The 20,176-nt window shown below is 35.7% G+C and overlaps 3 protein-coding genes across 3 annotated transcripts; all 3 read left to right on the top strand.

Annotated features, from left to right (window-relative positions):
* The first annotated feature begins 804 nt into the window (after positions 1–804).
* On the top strand, positions 805–16,203 carry LOC128197793 (uncharacterized). The gene is made up of 6 exons (XM_052880588.1): positions 805–942; positions 14,337–14,809; positions 14,892–15,018; positions 15,130–15,408; positions 15,491–15,595; positions 15,679–16,203. Exons 2-6 carry the CDS (start codon positions 14,340–14,342, stop codon positions 16,201–16,203), a joined length of 1,506 nt encoding a protein of 501 aa, XP_052736548.1. The 5' UTR covers positions 805–942; positions 14,337–14,339.
* LOC128197794 (uncharacterized) lies at positions 8,411–10,132 on the top strand. The gene has a single exon (XM_052880589.1). It carries the CDS (start codon positions 8,411–8,413, stop codon positions 10,130–10,132), a length of 1,722 nt encoding a protein of 573 aa, XP_052736549.1.
* Positions 10,211–11,568, top strand: LOC128197658 (uncharacterized). The gene is made up of 3 exons (XM_052879828.1): positions 10,211–10,463; positions 10,553–10,637; positions 10,729–11,568. Exons 1-3 carry the CDS (start codon positions 10,273–10,275, stop codon positions 11,461–11,463), a joined length of 1,011 nt encoding a protein of 336 aa, XP_052735788.1. The 5' UTR covers positions 10,211–10,272; the 3' UTR covers positions 11,464–11,568.
* Positions 16,204–20,176: the final 3,973 nt, after the last annotated feature.

Here is a 20,176-nt window from a genome sequence, read left to right as displayed (position 1 = left end):
TGCCAACATGAACTCCTTACTGGTAGCGACACATAAGATGCGCATTTTACAAACTCTGTTTAAGTCACTACAAGAAATTAGCCAGTTATCTGCGGATCAGTATATACGGATTCAGATCCGTATATAATATATTTATTATATACGGATGTGATATACGGATAAGCTACATACGGAAAATTCCGTATATAATGACAAAAAATATTTACATACGGAATTGCCGTATATAAAATCCATATGTAAAATGGTTAAAATCTTACCGGCTGATAATACATACGGATATAAGGAAAAAAAATTAAAAAATTGAAAGTCTGCCTAAAATGCTATGTGCTCTCTCTCGAAATGTTTCCCCTTTCTTTCTCGACAAAGCTCTTTCTCCAGAAAACCTAAAATGCTCCCTCTTGCTTGTCCTTCGATTCTCCCAATCACGAGATTGCTTTTCTTCATTGAGCTGTCGCAGCTGAGTTGCAGTGTGGCAGTAGCATTTTGATCTTTTGACCATCGCGAGTTGGAAGCTTTGAGCTTGTTTTATTGATTGCTTTCTTTGTCGAAGCCTGGAGCTGTGGTTGTCCCTGTCTCGAGCCCTTTCCACTTTCGTTGTCCATCGCGCTCTGGTTCTTCATCCTCTCTCTCGAGCTGTCTCCTTCATCAAACACTGTTGTTGGGCGTCATTGTTCGGTTCGGTTCGGTGTTGGAAAGAATACTTTCATCTGGTAATTAAATCCTAATTTTGAGCAATTGATGAAATCCTTAAATAGTGAAAATGTCGAACCCTAATCTGGTTTTTTTTTACATATTTGTGGTTCGGCTCCCAAGCTGTGGTTGGAGTGTTAGGAAGCATCCATTGAGGGTACTGTGTGGCGGTTTAAGAAGATTGTTACTCGTATTAAGGACGAAGACATATACTATTTGGAGTTACGAAGGCCCTTAGTGAAGGAAGCAAAGGTGAGTGAGTTCCTTTGGACTATTACAATTCTGTCTTTGTTTGATTCAGTGTTGTGTTGATCTGTATGGCTGTTATTAGTTGTCTTCAATTCACATGTTGTTCATCGTTATCCTTTACTGTCTTGTGTTCTGAGTTTTTAATCATTGTTTCTTTGATTAATTAGGTTTCGAAATCCTGTTGAATTTGTGTTGGGTATATAGGGAAGTATTGTATGATTTCATTACATGAAATAAGGTTACATGTTAGCAGTAAGAAACCTGTCATAACAATTTGAAGTCAAATAACCACATATAACAAGAAAAATAACGTACTATCAATATGCCGAATCCAATGTCTCAAATAACTTCCCAATAATCAACAAATTTACTAATAATAAAGCAGTCCAACAATGACAAAGGTAAAAGATTTCAGTGATTAAGAATATATAGAGGATGATGGAGAAACTAATAAAAAATTTAAGCAAAATAATATTAAGCCAGAGATGAAGTTCAAGTTGTTGAATGTGACGAGGTTGGAACACAAACAGAGACAACACTGACACAATAACCACACAAAAATATTAGCAAAATTTATGCTTCGTAGATCATATAGAATACCAAAGATGACATGAACAAATATTCTTAACAATAGACCACTAACACGCAAAATGTATACTAACAATGTCCTCAACCTTGCCGAAGCATAAGTTAAAATAAGATATAATTCATTTCCTAACTAAGATATAATTCATTTCCTGATCATGTGGGTAGAATTGGGTGGAGTGGTATAAATTCAAAACTTTGAGTCTGGAAATCTGCTGCCACAGGGCATGTATTTTTGCCCAAAAGAAAAGAATTTTGTCAAAAGATGAAGGGTAAATTTCCTTAAGTCACACTATACTGCTCATCTATTCATTATGCTAATCAATCATTGTTTGTCCATGACAACAGGCAAATTAATACTATGTTGTTATATGATATCTCAAAGCAAAGAAAAGAGCCTGAGTAATGATTCCTCAAGATAATGCATCCCTCAAGATAAACCAAAACAATATATTCTGCATGACCAATATCTAAAATAAAATTAATATCCCTCAAGATAATGCATCCCTCAAGTTATATGTGTGTTTTCAAATCATAATTGTAAACAAAAGCATTACAATTACTAGAACTTGCCACTGTTTTCAGTGGCAGCAGCTGAAAGAGATAGTCTTAGCTCCAAATCTGGTTATGTGGTGTTGAAGGATGTTCCACCAAGTTCTACTACTGTTAAATGTTTAGAAGTAATTTAGAAGTGCCACTCTATTTTAGATAAAATTTAGAAAAACTTGGCATCACCACAACTTTGTGACGTTAGTCTTGATGATATTGATGATCAACACTTCCTGTGCTAATTAGTTGTTTTTAGACCATTATTAGTGTAGTGTCTTAAATTGATAGATTTCACTGACTTAGTTTAGTAGTAGTTTAAATTGTTTGGCTTTTCGTTGTAAATTTGATTTGAATTTCACCTAAAGAAGTACTTCTTAGTTGTGTTAGATGAACATTAAAAACTGTTTTAGACAACTTAGTGGATTTTTAGATTACCCTTAGATAGATTTTGTTGTACTTAGTGTGCATGTTAGCTGAACTGACTTTGTGGATGCCCACACTGGCCATCTGCTAGCAGGGTTCAGCTCTGAAACTCCTTTCTCTGCCTCATCAAAAAACATCCTTGTCCTCTTTACAATGTCCCGTCATGAATTTACTAGGTTTATCTATAACTTTACCCAGGAAAATGTCATCATCTAAAAGCCTAGCTTTTGCCAATTCTGTTAGCAAAATTATGAAAATGAAGTTTTGATGATGTCCAAATCAAGTCAAGAAGAAATCAAGATTCAAGATGTTATGAAGACTTGTATTGCTATGGAAAGCTTTTGTAATACTCTTAGAAATATGTATAGGACTTAGATTAGAAAAAGAAAGTGTTTTGTAAAATTACTGTAGCACAATACTGTAGCACATTACTGTAGCAATGTACTGTAGCAAAACACTGTAGCTAATCGATTAACAGAGGGTGTTAATCGATTAACGCTAATCGATTAACAGAGGGTGTTAATCGATTAACACAGTAACCGTTTGAAAAACTAGCCGTTTTTAGAGCCGTTGGACTATCCGTTGGAGTGTTAATCGATTAACCACTGTAGCTAATCGATTAACACAGTAAGAAAGGCTGAAAACGAAAAATGGAAGAGTCTTTGGATGAGTCTATAAATAGACTCTCATTTCCTCTCAACAAGAACTTGAGAAACTCTTCCCTTGTGCTCAAATACTCAGAAACTCTTGAGAATTGTGTGCTCTTGCTCAGCTAAGGAAACTCTGTCTGTAGAGTTGGTGATATACTGCTACGGTGATAGAGGAATAGCTGGTTCATCCTTGGTGTGTCTAAGGAGGTGTCTGGAAGAGGAAGTTCATCCTTCGTGAAGTATTCGGAGGAGGTGTTCATCCTTCGTGAAGTATTCGGAGGAAGTGTTTCATCCTTTGTGAAGATTCAAAGGAGGTGTTGTCTCATCTCTTGTGGCATCAAGAGAGGTGGTTTCTAAACTTTTACAAATTGTATCTTTGTGATTGTAGTTTGTAATTGTTTTGTGTTAGTGAAACTGTTTATCTTGTTTTGAGATAAGCGACTGGACGTAGGATTGGTAAGATCCGAACCAGGATAAAATCATCTGTGCAAATTTCTCTCAACCTTACTCTACTTTATTGTCTTTATTATCTGCTAAGTAAGTTTAATTGAGTAGAAATTTTTAAGGCACACGTTTTTAGTAAGAACCAATTCACCCCCCCCCCCCCTCTTGGTTTGTTATTCCACGCTAACCATTCCGCTGCAGCCGCTTCTGACAATTGGTATCAGATAATATGCATACATGCTTTTATTAAGGGGGAGTATTATCTTATGGGGAGAACATCAAACACAACTTTTTAATTATGATCAAAAAGGGGGAGAAAATGTTTAAAGCTTATTTGCCTATTTGTGCTATTTGTGCTCATTCACTAATGCACTCTTTCTTCCATAAGTTGTGTTTTAAATACAGATTATTACCAAAAGCTTTAAATCAAGGAGTTTTTGATCATCATCAAAAAGGGGGAGATTGTTAGCAAAATTATGAAAATGAAGTTTTGATGATGTCCAAATCAAGTCAAGAAGAAATCAAGATTCAAGATGTTATGAAGACTTGTATTGCTATGGAAAGCTTTTGTAATACTCTTAGAAATATGTATAGGACTTAGATTAGAAAAAGAAAGTGTTTTGTAAAATTACTGTAGCACAATACTGTAGCACATTACTGTAGCAATGTACTGTAGCAAAACACTGTAGCTAATCGATTAACAGAGGGTGTTAATCGATTAACGCTAATCGATTAACAGAGGGTGTTAATCGATTAACACAGTAACCGTTTGAAAAACTAGCCATTTTTAGACCCGTTGGACTATCCGTTGGAGTGTTAATCGATTAACCACTGTAGCTAATCGATTAACACAGTAAGAAAGGCTGAAAACGAAAAATGGAAGAGTCTTTGGATGAGTCTATAAATAGACTCGCATTTCCTCTCAACAAGAACTTGAGAAACTCTTCCCTTGTGCTCAAATACTCAGAAACTCTTGAGAATTGTGTGCTCTTGCTCAGCTAAGGAAACTCTGTCTGTAGAGTTGGTGATATACTGCTATGGTGATAGAGGAATAGCTGGTTCATCCTTGGTGTGTCTAAGGAGGTGTCTGGAAGAGGAAGTTCATCCTTCGTGAAGTATTCGGAGGAGGTGTTCATCCTTCGTGAAGTATTCGGAGGAAGTGTTTCATCCTTTGTGAAGATTCAAAGGAGGTGTTGTCTCATCTCTTGTGGCATCAAGAGAGGTGGTTTCTAAACTTTTACAAATTGTATCTTTGTGATTGTAGTTTGTAATTGTTTTGTGTTAGTGAAACTGTTTATCTTGTTTTGAGATAAGCGACTGGACGTAGGATTGGTAAGATCCGAACCAGGATAAAATCATCTGTGCAAATTTCTCTCAACCTTACTCTACTTTATTGTCTTTATTATCTGCTAAGTAAGTTTAATTGAGTAGAAATTTTTAAGGCACACGTTTTTAGTAAGAACCAATTCACCCCCCCCTCTTGGTTTGTTATTCCACGCTAACCATTCCGCTGCAGCCGCTTCTGACAAATTCATCTTGTCCCTCCTCCTAGTTTACTTCCCCTTTGTTGACAATGGCATAGTACCTTATCTGCTACTCTTCTTTCTCTTAATTACGAATAATCTTCTGCAGATCAAGCTTTGTTTGTCAAATCTGCTTCTACTTCTATTACTGCATTATTTGTTTAGGTGGATGATATTGTTTTAATTAGCAATGATATGGCAGAAATTAATCATCTTAAGCACATCTTAGATACCAAATTTTAAATCAAAGACCTAGGATCTTTAAGATACTTTCTCGGTCTTGAAATTACAAGGTCCAAATCTGGAATTCACATGAATAAGAGAAAATATATTCTTGAACTTCTCGATGACAGTGGTTTGATTGGTTCTAAACCTACTAACACTCCTTCTCATCCTTCTATTAAACTTATGGCAAATCATGGACAAGTTTTATGTAATGCTGCTGGTTACTGGCAGTTAGTTGGCAAACCTTTTTACCTCACCATCATCAAGCAAGATATTGATTATGTGTACAACAACTCAGCCAATTTCTATGCAAACCTCTTGATACTTATTACAATGTTGCTCAAAGAATCTTTCATTACCTCAATGGATCCCCTGCTCATGGCTTGTTCTTCTTTGCTTCATCAGACCTTAGAATCTCGGCCTTTGCCAATTCAGCTGAGCATGCTGTTTGGATACCAGAAGGTCTATCATTGGCTTTTGAGTTTTTGTTGACTCTTCATTGATCTCTTGGAAATCAAAGAAGCAGACTACTGTTTCCTTGATGTAAGAAACCTTTTTCTCAATTTGAATACAATGAGAATTCTTGCAAAATGTGAGAACTAAGAAAACTGTTGTGTCTGTAAGCTCTATATAATATAACAACTAAACAACTATTTTCTACTTTCTTTAAGATCAATAATAGAACAACAACTATATAAAAAATCTTTCTTTTCTTTTCTTGCTTAATCCACAGTTTTTCAAAATAAACATAAACACCAGATGAATTATATTTACTATGAACTGCAATGAGTTGTTACAGTGGTAATGATAATTAAAATCTAAATATTATCTATGTGTATGTATATCTAAATCCCCAGTTGTCAACGTCACCCTTCCACTTTGTCTATCTCTCTCTCCCAGCCTTCATTTTGCTTCCCTTGTCAATGGATGGTCATGGTCTTCCTTGCTCCCATGCCACCCCAACTATCTCTTCTTACATTGGTTCTTCACCCCCTTATGTCCCCCTCCTCCTGTTCTTTCTCATTTCCACTCTCTCATGACCAACCATCACTTCAAACACTCCATTCTGTTAGTTTTTCAACACCAAAATTTTACTTCAACTTCACAATTTAAGAGGCCAAAAGCTCAAAAGCAATAAAAAAAGGTTTACAACAGAAGTAGGCACTCAAATGGATCCTAATGTAAGGTTGTAGAACAGATTAAGAAAGCAAGAAAATTGGATTTCAAAGTACATTCATGAAAACAGATTCAGTTTTCAACACTGCACCAGAATATTGGCTTGGTTTTGGTGGTTTGAAACTCAAATTTCCACATAAGTGTCTTAAACTCTAAATGAATCACTTCAGCAACTTTAATTAGTGATTTGAAACGTGTTAAAACTCTGAAATGAGTTAAAAACAGATTGCTACTCAAATTGACCTTGCCACTTCCTAATATAACTCAAAATATTATGGTTTAAGACAGAAGTCTGCACTTAGGCCAAGATATTACTAATTGAAATCTGGTAGGAACTTTTAAACACCATTTTAAACTTGTTCAACCTATGAAATAGCTCAGAATTATCCGAAATCAAAATCAGACTTTGTTATGGCCAATTTGTGCAGAAAAATACAGCAACAATCCACCAACAACACTAGTTTTGACTAGTTTGATCTCAAATTTGGTATCACCACTGATTTAACATTTTTCTTATTCCAGTACTGTTTTGAGCATTTTATCATCTTTCTTTAATGATGTGTGAACCCCGAATTACTCCATTCCATGCATTTTACATGTTTTGACTCATTAAGCACATTTTAGCGTACCTAGACTTAAGAATTTTTTAGTTGAATGCCCCTCTATTACTTAATTATAAATTGATATGGGATGTTTTTTCTTTTGTAGTTGCGCTGAGTACCAGCAATCCAGAATAGAACAAGTCATTTTGACAATCAACCAAAGGTCCTAGTAAGACCTAAACCTTCAAATAATTGTCCTTTTGCAAATGTATGCTTATGCAACTGTATGTAACATATTAGGAGGGTTATTTAGTTCTTTAAATGTTGAATTTTTAATTAAAATTATTTAGCTAAACAATTAAACACATCAAGCACTATTTACTGTAATTTGATATTTCTTTAATTATGGTAGGTTGTAGTGAAAGTTTTAGCTCAACTTGTAGGTTGGCCAATATCCTTCTATCTTGAAAGCTTAAAACAATATTGTACATAGTGATTAATATAAAACAATAACATTGTACATAGTGATTTACATGTACAAAACAAGTATTAAGATAGAGACATGTTGAAAAACAAAATAAAGATATTGTGTAGAGAAGAGGACCTAAATTAATTTAGGTTATTGTTTAGGAAGCCATTTGATAGGGCACGTGTCCTACTATGGAGACGTGTATTAACCGTTGGCTAATTGTTTTGTAATCGATTTATGTACAGAACATGGATGATGCTCAACCAAATAGTTCATGGATGTACGATAGGTGTCATAGAGGAAGAGGTGCTTTGAAAGAGTCTTTTGTATTGGGTGTTGAAGAGTTTATAAGTAAAGCTTGTGAGCAAGAACGTTATCGTAGAGACGGGGGTCTTCGATGTCCATGTTTAAAGTGCGATTGTACAAAAATTCTGCACGAAAGAGTTGTAAAGGTTCACCTTTACAAGAACGGTTTCAAGCCTAATTATTTCATTTGGGAGGATCATGGGGAAAGATTGCCAGAAGATCATGTACAGAATCATGAAAGTTCGATGGCTGTAGAGACGGAAGGTGGTCAAATTAACCAATTTCAAACAATGGAAGACATGGTGCATGATGCTCTTAGGCAAAATGAGTCGTGACAAGCATCTACTTCTAATAACATTGAAGAGGCTCCGAATGAAGAAACACAAAGGTTTTTTAATTTTTTGTTGGATGCAAACCAGCCGTTGTATGAAGGAGCATCAGACTCGAAATTATCAATGTGTGTCAGACTATTAGCTTGCAAGTCAAATTGGAATATTCCCAACCAAGGCATAGATTTTATTGCAAAAATGGTTATGGATGCAACACCCATCAAATCAGGTTTGCCTAAAACATACTACGATGCAAAAAAAGTGTGTATCAAAGTTGGGATTACAATCGCAGAGGATTGATTGTTGCGTGGATGGTTGCATGTTGTTCTATGATAATGAATATGGTAAGAATGATGGCGCCTTGCTTGAATGCAAATTTTGTGGAAAGCCAAGATATCAACCACGTAACACGAGAGCAACTACTAGCAAACAAGTTCCTATGAAATCAATGTTCTATTTGCCATTAATTCCCAGACTACAAAGAATGTATGCCTCAACACAAACTGCAGGACAAATGACATGGCACTATCAGAACATGTCGACGAATGGTGTTTTGCGTCATCCATGCGATGGAGAGGCTTGGAAGCACTTTGATAGAGTATATCCTGACTTTGGTATCGAGCCACGCAATGTTCGACTCGGTTTATGCTCTGGCGGTTTTAACCCATATGTACAGGCATCAAATATACCATATTCATGTTGGCCAGTTATTGTCACTCCTTATAATCTTCCTCCTGAAATGTGCATGTCTAAACCTTACATGTTCTTAACATGTCTCATTCCCGGGCCATTCAATCCAAAGGTTGGCATAGATGTGTACTTAGAGCCCTTGATAGACGAATTGAAGAAGCTGTGGACGGGTGTGGTAACATATGATATTTCAAGGAAACAAAACTTTATTTTGAGGGCCATGCTAATGTGGACAATTAATGATTTTCCTGCTTATGGTATGTTGTCCGGCTGGAGCACTCATGGTAAACTAGCATGCCCACATTGCATGGAGCATACAAAGGCTTTTAGATTATATCATGGGGCAAAAAATTCATGGTTTGACTCTCATCGGAGGTTTTTACCAAAAGACCATGCTTTTAGGAGGAATAGGAATGCTTTCAAGAAGGGGGAAGTGGAGATGGATGACGCACCACCATATCTTATAGGACCAGAAGTTTGGAATAGAATCAATGGTTATCCTAAAATAACTGAAAACGGTGCACCAAGAATTGATGGATACGGTGAGTGGCATAATTGGACGAAAAAAAGTATCTTTTGGGATCTACCCTATTGGAAGGATAATTTGTTAAGGCATAATCTTGACTTCATGCACATTGAAAAAAATTTCTTTGACAACATCTTTAATACTGTGATGAATGTTGCGGGGAAGACAAAAGACAATGACAAGGCCCGAATGGATATAGGTTTGTACTGTAGACGAAAAGATTTGGAGCTTAAAAGTCATAGCAATGGAAACATGTATAGACCAAAAGCAAATTATACACTATCAACAGACCAAATAAAACAAGTCTGTCATTGGGTAAAAGGTCTTAGGATGCCTGATGGATATTCTTCTAACTTGTCAAGGTGTGTTGATGTGAATAGGGGAAAGCTCATTGGGATGAAAAGTCATGATTGCCATGTGTTTATGGAATGCTTACTTCCTATAGCGTTTAGTTCTTTACCGGCTCATGTTCTTAATCCCATTACAGAGATAAGTCATTTCTTTAGAGATTTGTGTTCTACAACATTGAACAAGGAAGACCTGGCGAAGATGGAAGAAAACATTCCCATCATTTTGTGCAAGATGGAGAGAATATTTCCTCCCTCATTCTTTGATTCTATGGAACATCTCCCTATCCATCTTCCATATGAGGCACGACTTGGTGGACCAGTCCAGTATAGGTGGATGTACCCATTTGAAAGGTACCCATATGACATGTTATTGTTCAATTTACCAGGCATAATTCAAAAACCCTAACACATCAATTTGAAATTTGTAGGTTCATGGGATATGCTAAACGTTCAGTAAAGAATAAGGCTAGGGTTGAAGGATCTATTTGCGCATCATACTTACACAGAGAAACAACTCATTTTTGTTCCCACTATTTCAAAAACTTCATGTTAACACCACAAAGCAATAGAAATGAAGTACACATTGAAATAGAAAGCTTTACGACAACATTATCAGTGTTTAACCAACCTGGCCGTCATTCTGGAAGGGAATCAACACATTGGTTAAGTGATGAAGAATTGAGATCAGCTCATGTTCATGTATTGATCAATTGCAATGAAGTTGAACCTTACCTTCAGTAAGCCTCCAAAATAAATTATATTTCCCAATTCTTTCATTTGATATAATTAATTTTCTTTGACCTAATCTGGACGTACATGTCGACAGCTCATTCTTACATGTCTATCAACTATCTGAGTCAAACAGTTCGACGTACGTACATGCTAATTTCCCATTGTGGTTCAGGCAAAAAGTACGACTTCCTATCAATCTTACACATTCATTTCTTCCTTAATTTTTTAAGATTCCATTGTTGAATAGTTTCATATCATGAATGGTTGTAGGTTCATAACGATCCTTTAAGTGTGAGAAACCAACATCTTAGAGATTTATCACTTGGTCCTTTAAGGTGTGTAAAGGAATGGCACACCTTCTTTGCTAATGGATACAAATTTCATACCCATGCATGGAGTCAGGGCAAGAGGACAATAAATAGTGGGGTTCATGTTAAAGGCCTAACAGAAGGAGGTCAAGATGATTTTTATGGTGTCATTAAACACATCTATGAGTTGGAATACAATTCAACAACCACTGAAAAGAAAATTGTATTATTTTATTGTGATTGGTTTGATCCATCGAGAGTAGGTACAAGGGTGGATTCAAAGTATGGCATTGTGGATATTCGAATGGATAAAAGATATGTGTTGTTTGATCCTTTTATCATTGCACACAATGTACAACAAGTGTATTATGTACCATATCCTACATCACGCACGGACAAACGAGGTTGGTGTGTTGCGATAAAAACGAAGCCTAGAGGTCGCATTGATTCTAATGATGTAGAAGCCGATGTGCCATACCAAGTGGAGGAAATGTCACATGTTAATGACATCATTGAAGTTGAAGAAGTGGTCCGATTACAAGATGTAGAAGCTGGTCTTGAAGAAGTTGACCCTAACAATATTTCATCATTTCAAGGGCAAATAGATGAAGATACAACGGAATCAGAAGAATACAATGCAGAAGGACAGGGTGAAGATGACAATGAAGATGAATTTCATAGTTCTAGCACTGAATAGAGTTAGGGTGTATTGCTCCTTATTTTTGTCGCTTTATTATAATGTTCTCCACAATCTTAAGAGTTAGGGTGTATTGCTCATTATTTATTTAACTTTATTAATTTAGAAAGTGTTTGATAGAAACAGTAAAACAGTTAAAACAAAAAAAAAACAGTAAGTACAGAATTTTCAAACATATTCTTTCACCTGTTCTTTTGAGATCTATTGAGTTTCGGCCTTGATTTTTTTTCCCTCCATGGCCATCGATGTTATCTCATTAGTAGATACTGTTTTAGACCAATTTCCCAATGCTGAAGATGGGGATTTGAAAAATTAAAAGCAAAGCAAAGAAAAGTCTACATTCACCATCATATATGCAATATTATATTCATATTCCCATAAAAGCTGGACATTTACTTCTTGTACAATACAACAAGAAGTCACATACTCAGACCTTCCTCTCTGTTTCTGTCTCTCTCCATTGCACCTTCCCTTCTTCTTTTCTCTGTCATTTCTGAGATTCCTTTACTGGTTTTTTCTCTTGTACATATTTCTAGCTACAACACCCAGATATCAATTTCTGTAATTCTGTGTGTTCTGTGATGTTTATGTGAGTTGTTTTAAGGACAGTAAAACAAACTCTTCTGGGTGTATTGGCTTCTGCTGCATTTGTTCTTGCAAACTGTTTTCTGGGTTTGCTGCTGAAGAAAGCCTTCAATACCCTTTTTTTCTGCTATTTTTTCTACATATTTTCCCCTTTACTTGAGGAAAAGTTTGAGGCATGGGCAAGCAAGGGAAAATTTCTGGCCAATTTAAACAAATGGGATAATTTAGTTTAATGTTCTTTATTTGGATGTATTAGAATTCAACCATATAAACATTCCTGTTGCCCAGAATATTTGGAAATGGAAGTTCTGGAAAACTCAATTATATTAACTTCCTCTGTTGATGTGTTCTGTGTCTCATTCAGTGGGTCTTTGCGTTCCTTGACTATGTCTGAAGTGTGTGCAAATGTAATTCATGCAAATTTAATCTCGGAATGGATTGAATATTACAACGAACCTTTTTCTCAATAAGCAAAACATTTGTTGTTCTAAATCATCTTTATTAGAAGAGTCAACCCAATCTCCATTCATTTGCATGTTATGTGAACAAGAGAAAGTAAGAAAAGGAAAGGAAGATAATTGTGCTTTTGCAAAATGTCCATAGTAATCTACTCCATTTCCGAAAGGATTTTACAGAGTTGTTCGTTGTCACTTTGTCTACCTAGCAATTTCTCATTGTATGTTACAATTTTTTTTCTCCTTGCATTGCAGTCATCCTACTCAAATCTTACTTAATTGTCTCTGGCTGGGATGACAGTTCAATTGCTATGACTAATCATTTCTATATCTTCAATCTTTCTCAACTTTGCTGATAACCTTGATACAACTTAAGCCTTAGAGATGTTCATTGTTTTTCTGATAAACTTCAAACTGTTGTCTGTGTTATTGGTTTGCACTTCAGAATTTGAGTGCCAGTGTTTGAGAAAATGTTAATATAACTTACAAACAAAATTAAACAAGTATTTAATAAGTATAGTCTGAACAGTTCTGGAATAGTTTTGCTTGTTTACACTCGTAACAATGAGGAAAAAGATCACCATATACATGGTGGATGGTGTGACGGCCTATGGACAGCTGTGATGAATGATAAAAAAGTGTACAAAATCTAAAGAGTAAATGGCAAAAATATATCAAAGAAACAGCAGAACCTTATGCTAAAATCCAATAAAATATCATTAGTCTCAAAAGAATGCTTTGGAGGCAATGACATTTCTCTATAAATGAAAAAAACTTGGGAACATCGTAGGTTTAATAAAAAAAGCATAGAACATGAAATTCTAAAAGACAACTAAATTCTGAGTTTCTAAAACATAACTAAATCCTTTAACTTTGATAAAACAGAGTGCAAACAGATGAAGAACAAGTATAGCCACACTTAAGTTGCCGTTGACTGGTGGTCACTAGAGAAGGTCTCCAGAGTTGCTTGCTTAGGTAGTTCCCAATAGAAAAGACAGGGTTTCACATTTAAACACCAGGGAGAAAGAGTGAACACAAAAATGAAATGGGGGTCCGATATGTTTTAAAGAATAAAGTACCCCTTAAAAGGGATTTTAAAACTGAAAAAAAAAACATGGGATGTTCTGCCATGGGTGTTGCAGTGCTGTGGCATTACAGGTGCCTTGGCAGATACCACAGATGGTGCCATTCATTGGGAAAAGTAAATTGTGGTAGCAAAATTCGGTGCTGAAGCAGAGTTCTGGGCAATGGCTCAAGGGTTCTGTGAATTACCATTGTTGAAAATCATCTTGGAATACTTAAGAATAAAGTGGGATGAACCAATGCAACTTTACTGTGATAATAAATTTGCTATTGGCATAGCCCATAATCCTATTTAACATGATAAAACTAAACACTTTGAAATTTATCAGCATTTTATCAAAGATAAATTAGTGGTCAAATCTGCATTCCAAAATGTTAATATAACTTACAGAAAATGTTAATTGTTTTGGTTCAAATGAAAGCATTGTCTTTCTACCATTCTGCACGTCTTCTTAACTTGAGTTTGTCCATATCTGCTGCTGGATGAATGTGAAGTGTACACTAATCTGTGAAAACTACTGTGAAAAACTATTAACGTGATTTCATATGTTCTACAAAGTTCCACACATCACAATCACAATATTATATTATCTTGCTGAAAAATTCTTGCCAAATACCTTTATCACAATCACATTATTATATTATCTCACAAGTTGGTTACAGAATAGAGTTTTATTGCATTTATCTCTGATTGTACTATTTCTAAATTTTCTTTTCTTCTATTGTATACAAATATATATTATGTTCAAGAATATGGCATCAGGTCCTTCTGGCCCTCCTATTCCACCTTCAGGAAATTCTGATAAGGGCAAGGGGAAGAAATCTTACGTAGTCAAGTTGATGACACGTTTCAATAATGAAATTGGTTCAACCAGTCAACCAAATACACCTACCTCTACCTCTACTGGTAGATCTATTCCACCTCCATTAGTTGTTCCTGCCTTCACTCCCACTCCACATCAAGTTCCTACATCTTCACCTACCTCTGTTGGTACATCTCTTCCACCTCCAATACAAGTGCCTGGCTTGACACCCACTCCATACCAAGTACCTCCTTATCTTCAGGCTTCACTCTCTCCCAATGTTGGTTCTAACCCATCAACTCCCAGAAATATTGCACCATCACCGGGTATAGAGGATGCATATCCACATTCTAGTTCAGCCGCCAATAACATGGAAGAATGTTCCAATAGTCGTCCAATGATTACACCCGTTGGAGGAGGGTAAGAAAAAAAAATAAATCAATTAATATATACACAATTCATTGTTATATTATTGTAATGTTTGAGTTTAATTTTGTTTTAGGTTTTATCCTACAAAAACTGCATCCAAGGCAATCACAGCCACCATCAAGGAACAGTTTGATGAGCCATGGCTAACATGGGGTGCAATCCCTAAGTCAACCAGAGATGTCTTCTTCGAACGTTTTAAGGTAAACACTTTTCATTCCTAATCCTGTTAGAAGTCAATAGTTGATGTCCTTCATTTAATTTATACTTTGAACTTGTTTACTTATTCAAACCTATTATTTCTAATATAACAGAGAAGGGTTTCATGGAAGCCTGAAGATGAGGAAAAGGTCAAAAAAAATTTTCACACCAAGGCATCTCATAGACTCTCAGAGATGTATAAAAAAGCTAGAACTCTAGGAAAAAGACCTGATTGGCTGGGGGACGATACTTGGAATGCTCTTTTGGAAAAGTGGAACATGCCACTTTATAGACAAAAGTGTGAAACGGCAAAGAAGAATCGGACATCTGAAAAAGGTGGTTGTTTGCACACTGGAGGATCTATAAGCGTGCATGAGCATGCTATTCGTTTGGTATATAACTTGTACATTTTTTTTCTTATATTTGTAATCATAAACTTTACAAATATTTATTAACAACTCCTTTTGTTTGCAGTCACAAGAGCTTGGTCGGTCTGTGCATGTTGATGAAATATTTCAACAGACACATATTCGTCAATCAACAGGAGAATTTGTGGACGAAAGGTCTAGGCGGACCCATGTAAGTTTCTACTAACTCTATCACATTATAAAATTTCGTTTTTTAAACCTCATGTGTAATGATAATATTTATTCATTTAACAGGAACAATTTGTTGCAAAATTTTCTGAAATTAGATCTGAGACTGCATCTGTTGGTGTCTCAACATCTCCTCTAGACCCTGTGGAGGAGGAAAGATTGAGAAACCGATGTTGGTTAGAGGCTGCTGGTGGAAAATACAAGGGACGCGTATACGACATTGGAAATGTCACTTCCCAAGATGACTGTGTTGATAGTTACATCCAACAGACACAGGCATCTTCTACTGCTCAACCTCAAAATTCAGAAGAAATTCTTAACCTGAAATCGCAGTTACAACAATATGGTCAGCAGCTTCAAAATATTGAAGGCTTTATTGGCGTCCTCCTGCCATTCCTTCCGGCTTCAGCAGCCGCGACTGCACAACAATTTTTAAACCTTCAAAATCCTCAAGTTCAAAATGGCGTACCCAATATAGTCCAACCAGAACAGCAACCTCCAGAACAGCAACCTCCAGAACAGCAACCACCAAACCAGCAACCACCAGATGAACAACCACAAGATGGAAATGATGATTACATGTATTATTAGGCATTTTATAGAACTTATTTCCATTACTGTTGAACTTATTTACAACCACAACTACAATCTGTTTATGAACTTACCAAATGTTGCAGTTATATGTACATTATACAATATTTATGTATTCATATACAATGTTTTCTTTGTGGATTAAGTGTATTTGAAAACCTTATTAAATTTATATGTCAATGTGCAATGTATCCAGGTTTGCTTGTAACAATGATGAATGTTAACTATAATGTCCAGGTCTGCTTTTATATTGTGGATGGGGAACTGCTATATACAGAGAATTTATTTAGCTCCTGTTAAACCATTATATACGGATATATCCGTATATAATTTCCGTATATAGGTTATATACGAATTTATCCGTATATAACTTATATACGGATTTATCCGTATATAATTTATATACGGAAATTATATACGTATATTTCCGTATATAAGTTATATACGGATATTTCCGTATATAACGTATATACGGATATTTCCGTATATAAGTTATATACGGATATTTCCGTATATAACGTATATACGGATATTTCCGTATATAACGTATATACGGATATTTCCGTATATAAGTTATATACGGATATTTCTGTATATAACGTATATACGAATATTTCCGTATATAACTTATATACGGAAATTATATACGGATATTTCCGTATATAAGTTATATACGGATATTTCCATATATAAGTTATATACGGATATTTCCGTATATAACCTATATACGGAAATATCCGTATATAACTTATATACGGATGAATCCGTATATAATTTCTGTATATAAATTATATACGGATTTATCCGTATGTAAACTTAGCTACGATGGTATTATATACGGATTTTTGTCCGTATATAATCCGTATATAAACACAGAATATATACGGATTTTGGGTCTTATATACGGATTTTTGCTGTATGTAAGTCACTTTTTTCTTGTAGTGAGTGGTGTTTAGAAATTGTAGATCCTTTAGAGGTGAACCTAAAATTGTTGAAAAAGATGGTTCGTCGATGGGTTCCCCACCATCAATCGTTTAGAGTTAGCCAACATCTGGTGCCTTTCAATGTGCAGGATGTGTTCATGACTTTAGGGTTAGGAGTAGGGGGTTTGGATGTTCCTTTTGATGAATCAGTTGTGGGTAAAGTTGGTGAATCCTTTAATTCAAAATGTACGAAATTGAAAGACCTCATAGATATGTTCAATGTGCTTGTAGGTAATGATGATAGTGAGGTAGATGTGGTGTGTCGCTTGTATGTATTAGTTTGTTTTGTGGTGTTCTTTTTTCCTAGGAAGACAAGATATGTGTCCAACATGCCTTGTTTAGTCTTAGATGACTTAGACAGTTTGTCTAGTTATGATTGGAGTAGTGCTGTACATAAATATCTTGTAGATAGTCTAAATAGATGTAATAAGAAACTACTTTCTGGATGGATTGCTGATTCATTGAGCATAAGTGGGAATGCTGTTGTTTTGCAGGTATGATTTATATTGGTTGTTTGTTGTATTAAGTCAATCCATAGTAATAACTGTTGTGATTAGTTTGATTGTTTTAACTGTAGCTTTGGGCGTATGAACGGCTTGGTTTGCATGATGATTGTTCTGCCAAGGAATTTCCGCGCGTTAGGCGATTTTCTTCGTTAAATTATACAACAACAAAAATAGATGTTATGTTTAGGACTGCCGAGGTAAGTAACTTTGTTATGAACTTATGTTGTTATTTTTTATGATTTTTGTTGTTCTTATGTGATTGTTGTATATTTATTGTCATTGTCAAAGGTACAATTTGATTGGTACCTCAGTGAGAATGATTGTTTAAATCCCATCATACGTCGTGCTTTCAATTTGGATGAGGGATTGAGGCGTGAAGGTTCCAAGCGTGAAGAAAAACCAGCTGAAAATGAATATGATGAAAATTGGCTATTAGCCACTTTGGAAAAACTGAGAACAAACAACGCCAGGATAAGAAAAGTCAGAGATGAAATTGCGGCTGTTAGGAAGGTACTTGGTGATCGTCTAAAGTATCGAAAGGTGGAACAATCTCCTTCATTTCATGAACAACCTGCAGATGAAAAAGATGAAGAACCTGCAGATGAAGAAGATGAACAAGCTGCAGATGACAAACCTGCTTCTACAACTGTTGAAGAAGAAGAACGAGTACCCCTTCACCATGCAGAACTTTTGACTGACATTGGCGATGGTGTTCATCATGGCGAAGGAGATGTCGTTGTACAACCATTTTGTTCAGGTCCTGAAGGTGTTGGTCATGTTGAAGGTGAGGGTAATGAAGGAGGTGCACATGTAGATGAAGAAAATGAAGAACCTGGACATGAAGAAAATGAAGAAGCTGGAGATGAAGAAAATGAAGAACCTGCAGATGAAGAACCAGCTTCTACAATGGTTGTACAAGAAGAAGGAGTAGCCGGTGATCATCCAATAGTTGTCATTGACGTTGGCGATGGTGTTGATGATGGTGAAGGAGAAGTGGATGTAGAACCCTTGAATGTACTGCCTTTGTGTTCTTTTGTTGGTGATCCAAAAATAGTGGTGGATTTGGATATGTTGTACCACGCAGTTATGCGAAGAGACATTCCACGGAGGTTTGTCAATAATAATTTTTTATAAGTTGTTGTTATCGGTAGTTGAATTTATGGTCAATGATATTGGTAGCTGATTTAATGATGTTTTTTCAGGTACGTCTCTGAAATTATGTATCAACTGTTGAGCACAAGTGAATGTAGCTCTTTAGGGCTAAGGCAATGTGTAGACAACATGGTAATTATACAGTTGACTTTAATTACTGCTGTCATTCTATTTAGAAAGTTCATAAATTTGATGTTCAAGTTCTTAATTGTTGTGTAGGCTTTAATTTTTGCAGCAACAATGTTCATGTACTTTGAAAAAAGGTTGACTGGAGTCATAAAGAGGATTGTATTCAGTCCTATGTTTGGGGTAAATGGTTTAAGTAGATGTTGTTGTTTTTTGGTAGGCTAGAATTTAACATTGTCGACATGGTTGTTTAATGATGTTTTAATGTGAAATTGAAGACCCATGTCCTGCACGACTATAGGAAACGACCAGTGAATCAACATGTGTGGCAACTTCTTGACTACCAGCCATATTTTCGATACGATCTGGTTCGACTTCAGGCCTTATTGTCTGCTGATTGGGTGAGTAAGATGTACTTTGTAAGGAGATACTTGGTTTCTAATGTGGGTTACTATTTTGACATATTCCAAACAATCTGTAGGTGTTCATCCCAATTGTAAGTGATGGTCATTGGTGGTGTTATGCACTGAAGGTCTGCACTTTTCAGTTTTATGTCATAGACTCACTTGCCAATGGTATCAAAGGACGTTGTCGGATTGATAGAAGCATTGTAAGGTTTACCTTGATTAAAAATTTGTTTGGAAAATGAGTGCTGAAATCGTACTTTGTTTAAAGTCAGTGTTTTCTTTATTGTAACCGTACAGGCTCAAAATATTCAACGCTTTTGGGGTTTGTTGACGGATAAACTTGAAGAATCTAAGTGTCCTTTGTTAGTTCAGAAAGCCAACATCCCAGTCCAACCAAACACGTAATTTTATTTTACCAATGTGTTCAAAAATTTTGTGATTCCATTGACAAAATTAATGCATGTGTTTTTTAATTTGAACAGATACGATTGTGGTGTAATCATGATGAAAGCTATTGAAATTTGGGATGGAGAGGAGAAATATGATGGGAAAAGCATGCCTGATTATACAAATGTATGTTAAATTATGAATTTGTCAATAATACATTATTAGACCCTTGACATTGGTTATGAATTCCAATATGTTAATTTCAGGAAGAGTTGGCTGCGTTTAGGAAAAAGTATGTATGTGACTGGATCCTGGACGAGGACAACGTGCGAAGATTGGAGACGCTGCAACATTTTGGATTACTGTAGCATTACAAATGTGTCCTTCGTTTAGATTCTTCATGACTAGTAAA

This window comes from Vigna angularis, chromosome 7, assembly GCF_016808095.1.
Source record: "Vigna angularis cultivar LongXiaoDou No.4 chromosome 7, ASM1680809v1, whole genome shotgun sequence".
Lineage (NCBI taxonomy): Eukaryota > Viridiplantae > Streptophyta > Magnoliopsida > Fabales > Fabaceae > Vigna > Vigna angularis.
This window is presented reverse-complemented; position numbering and strand designations above follow the sequence as displayed.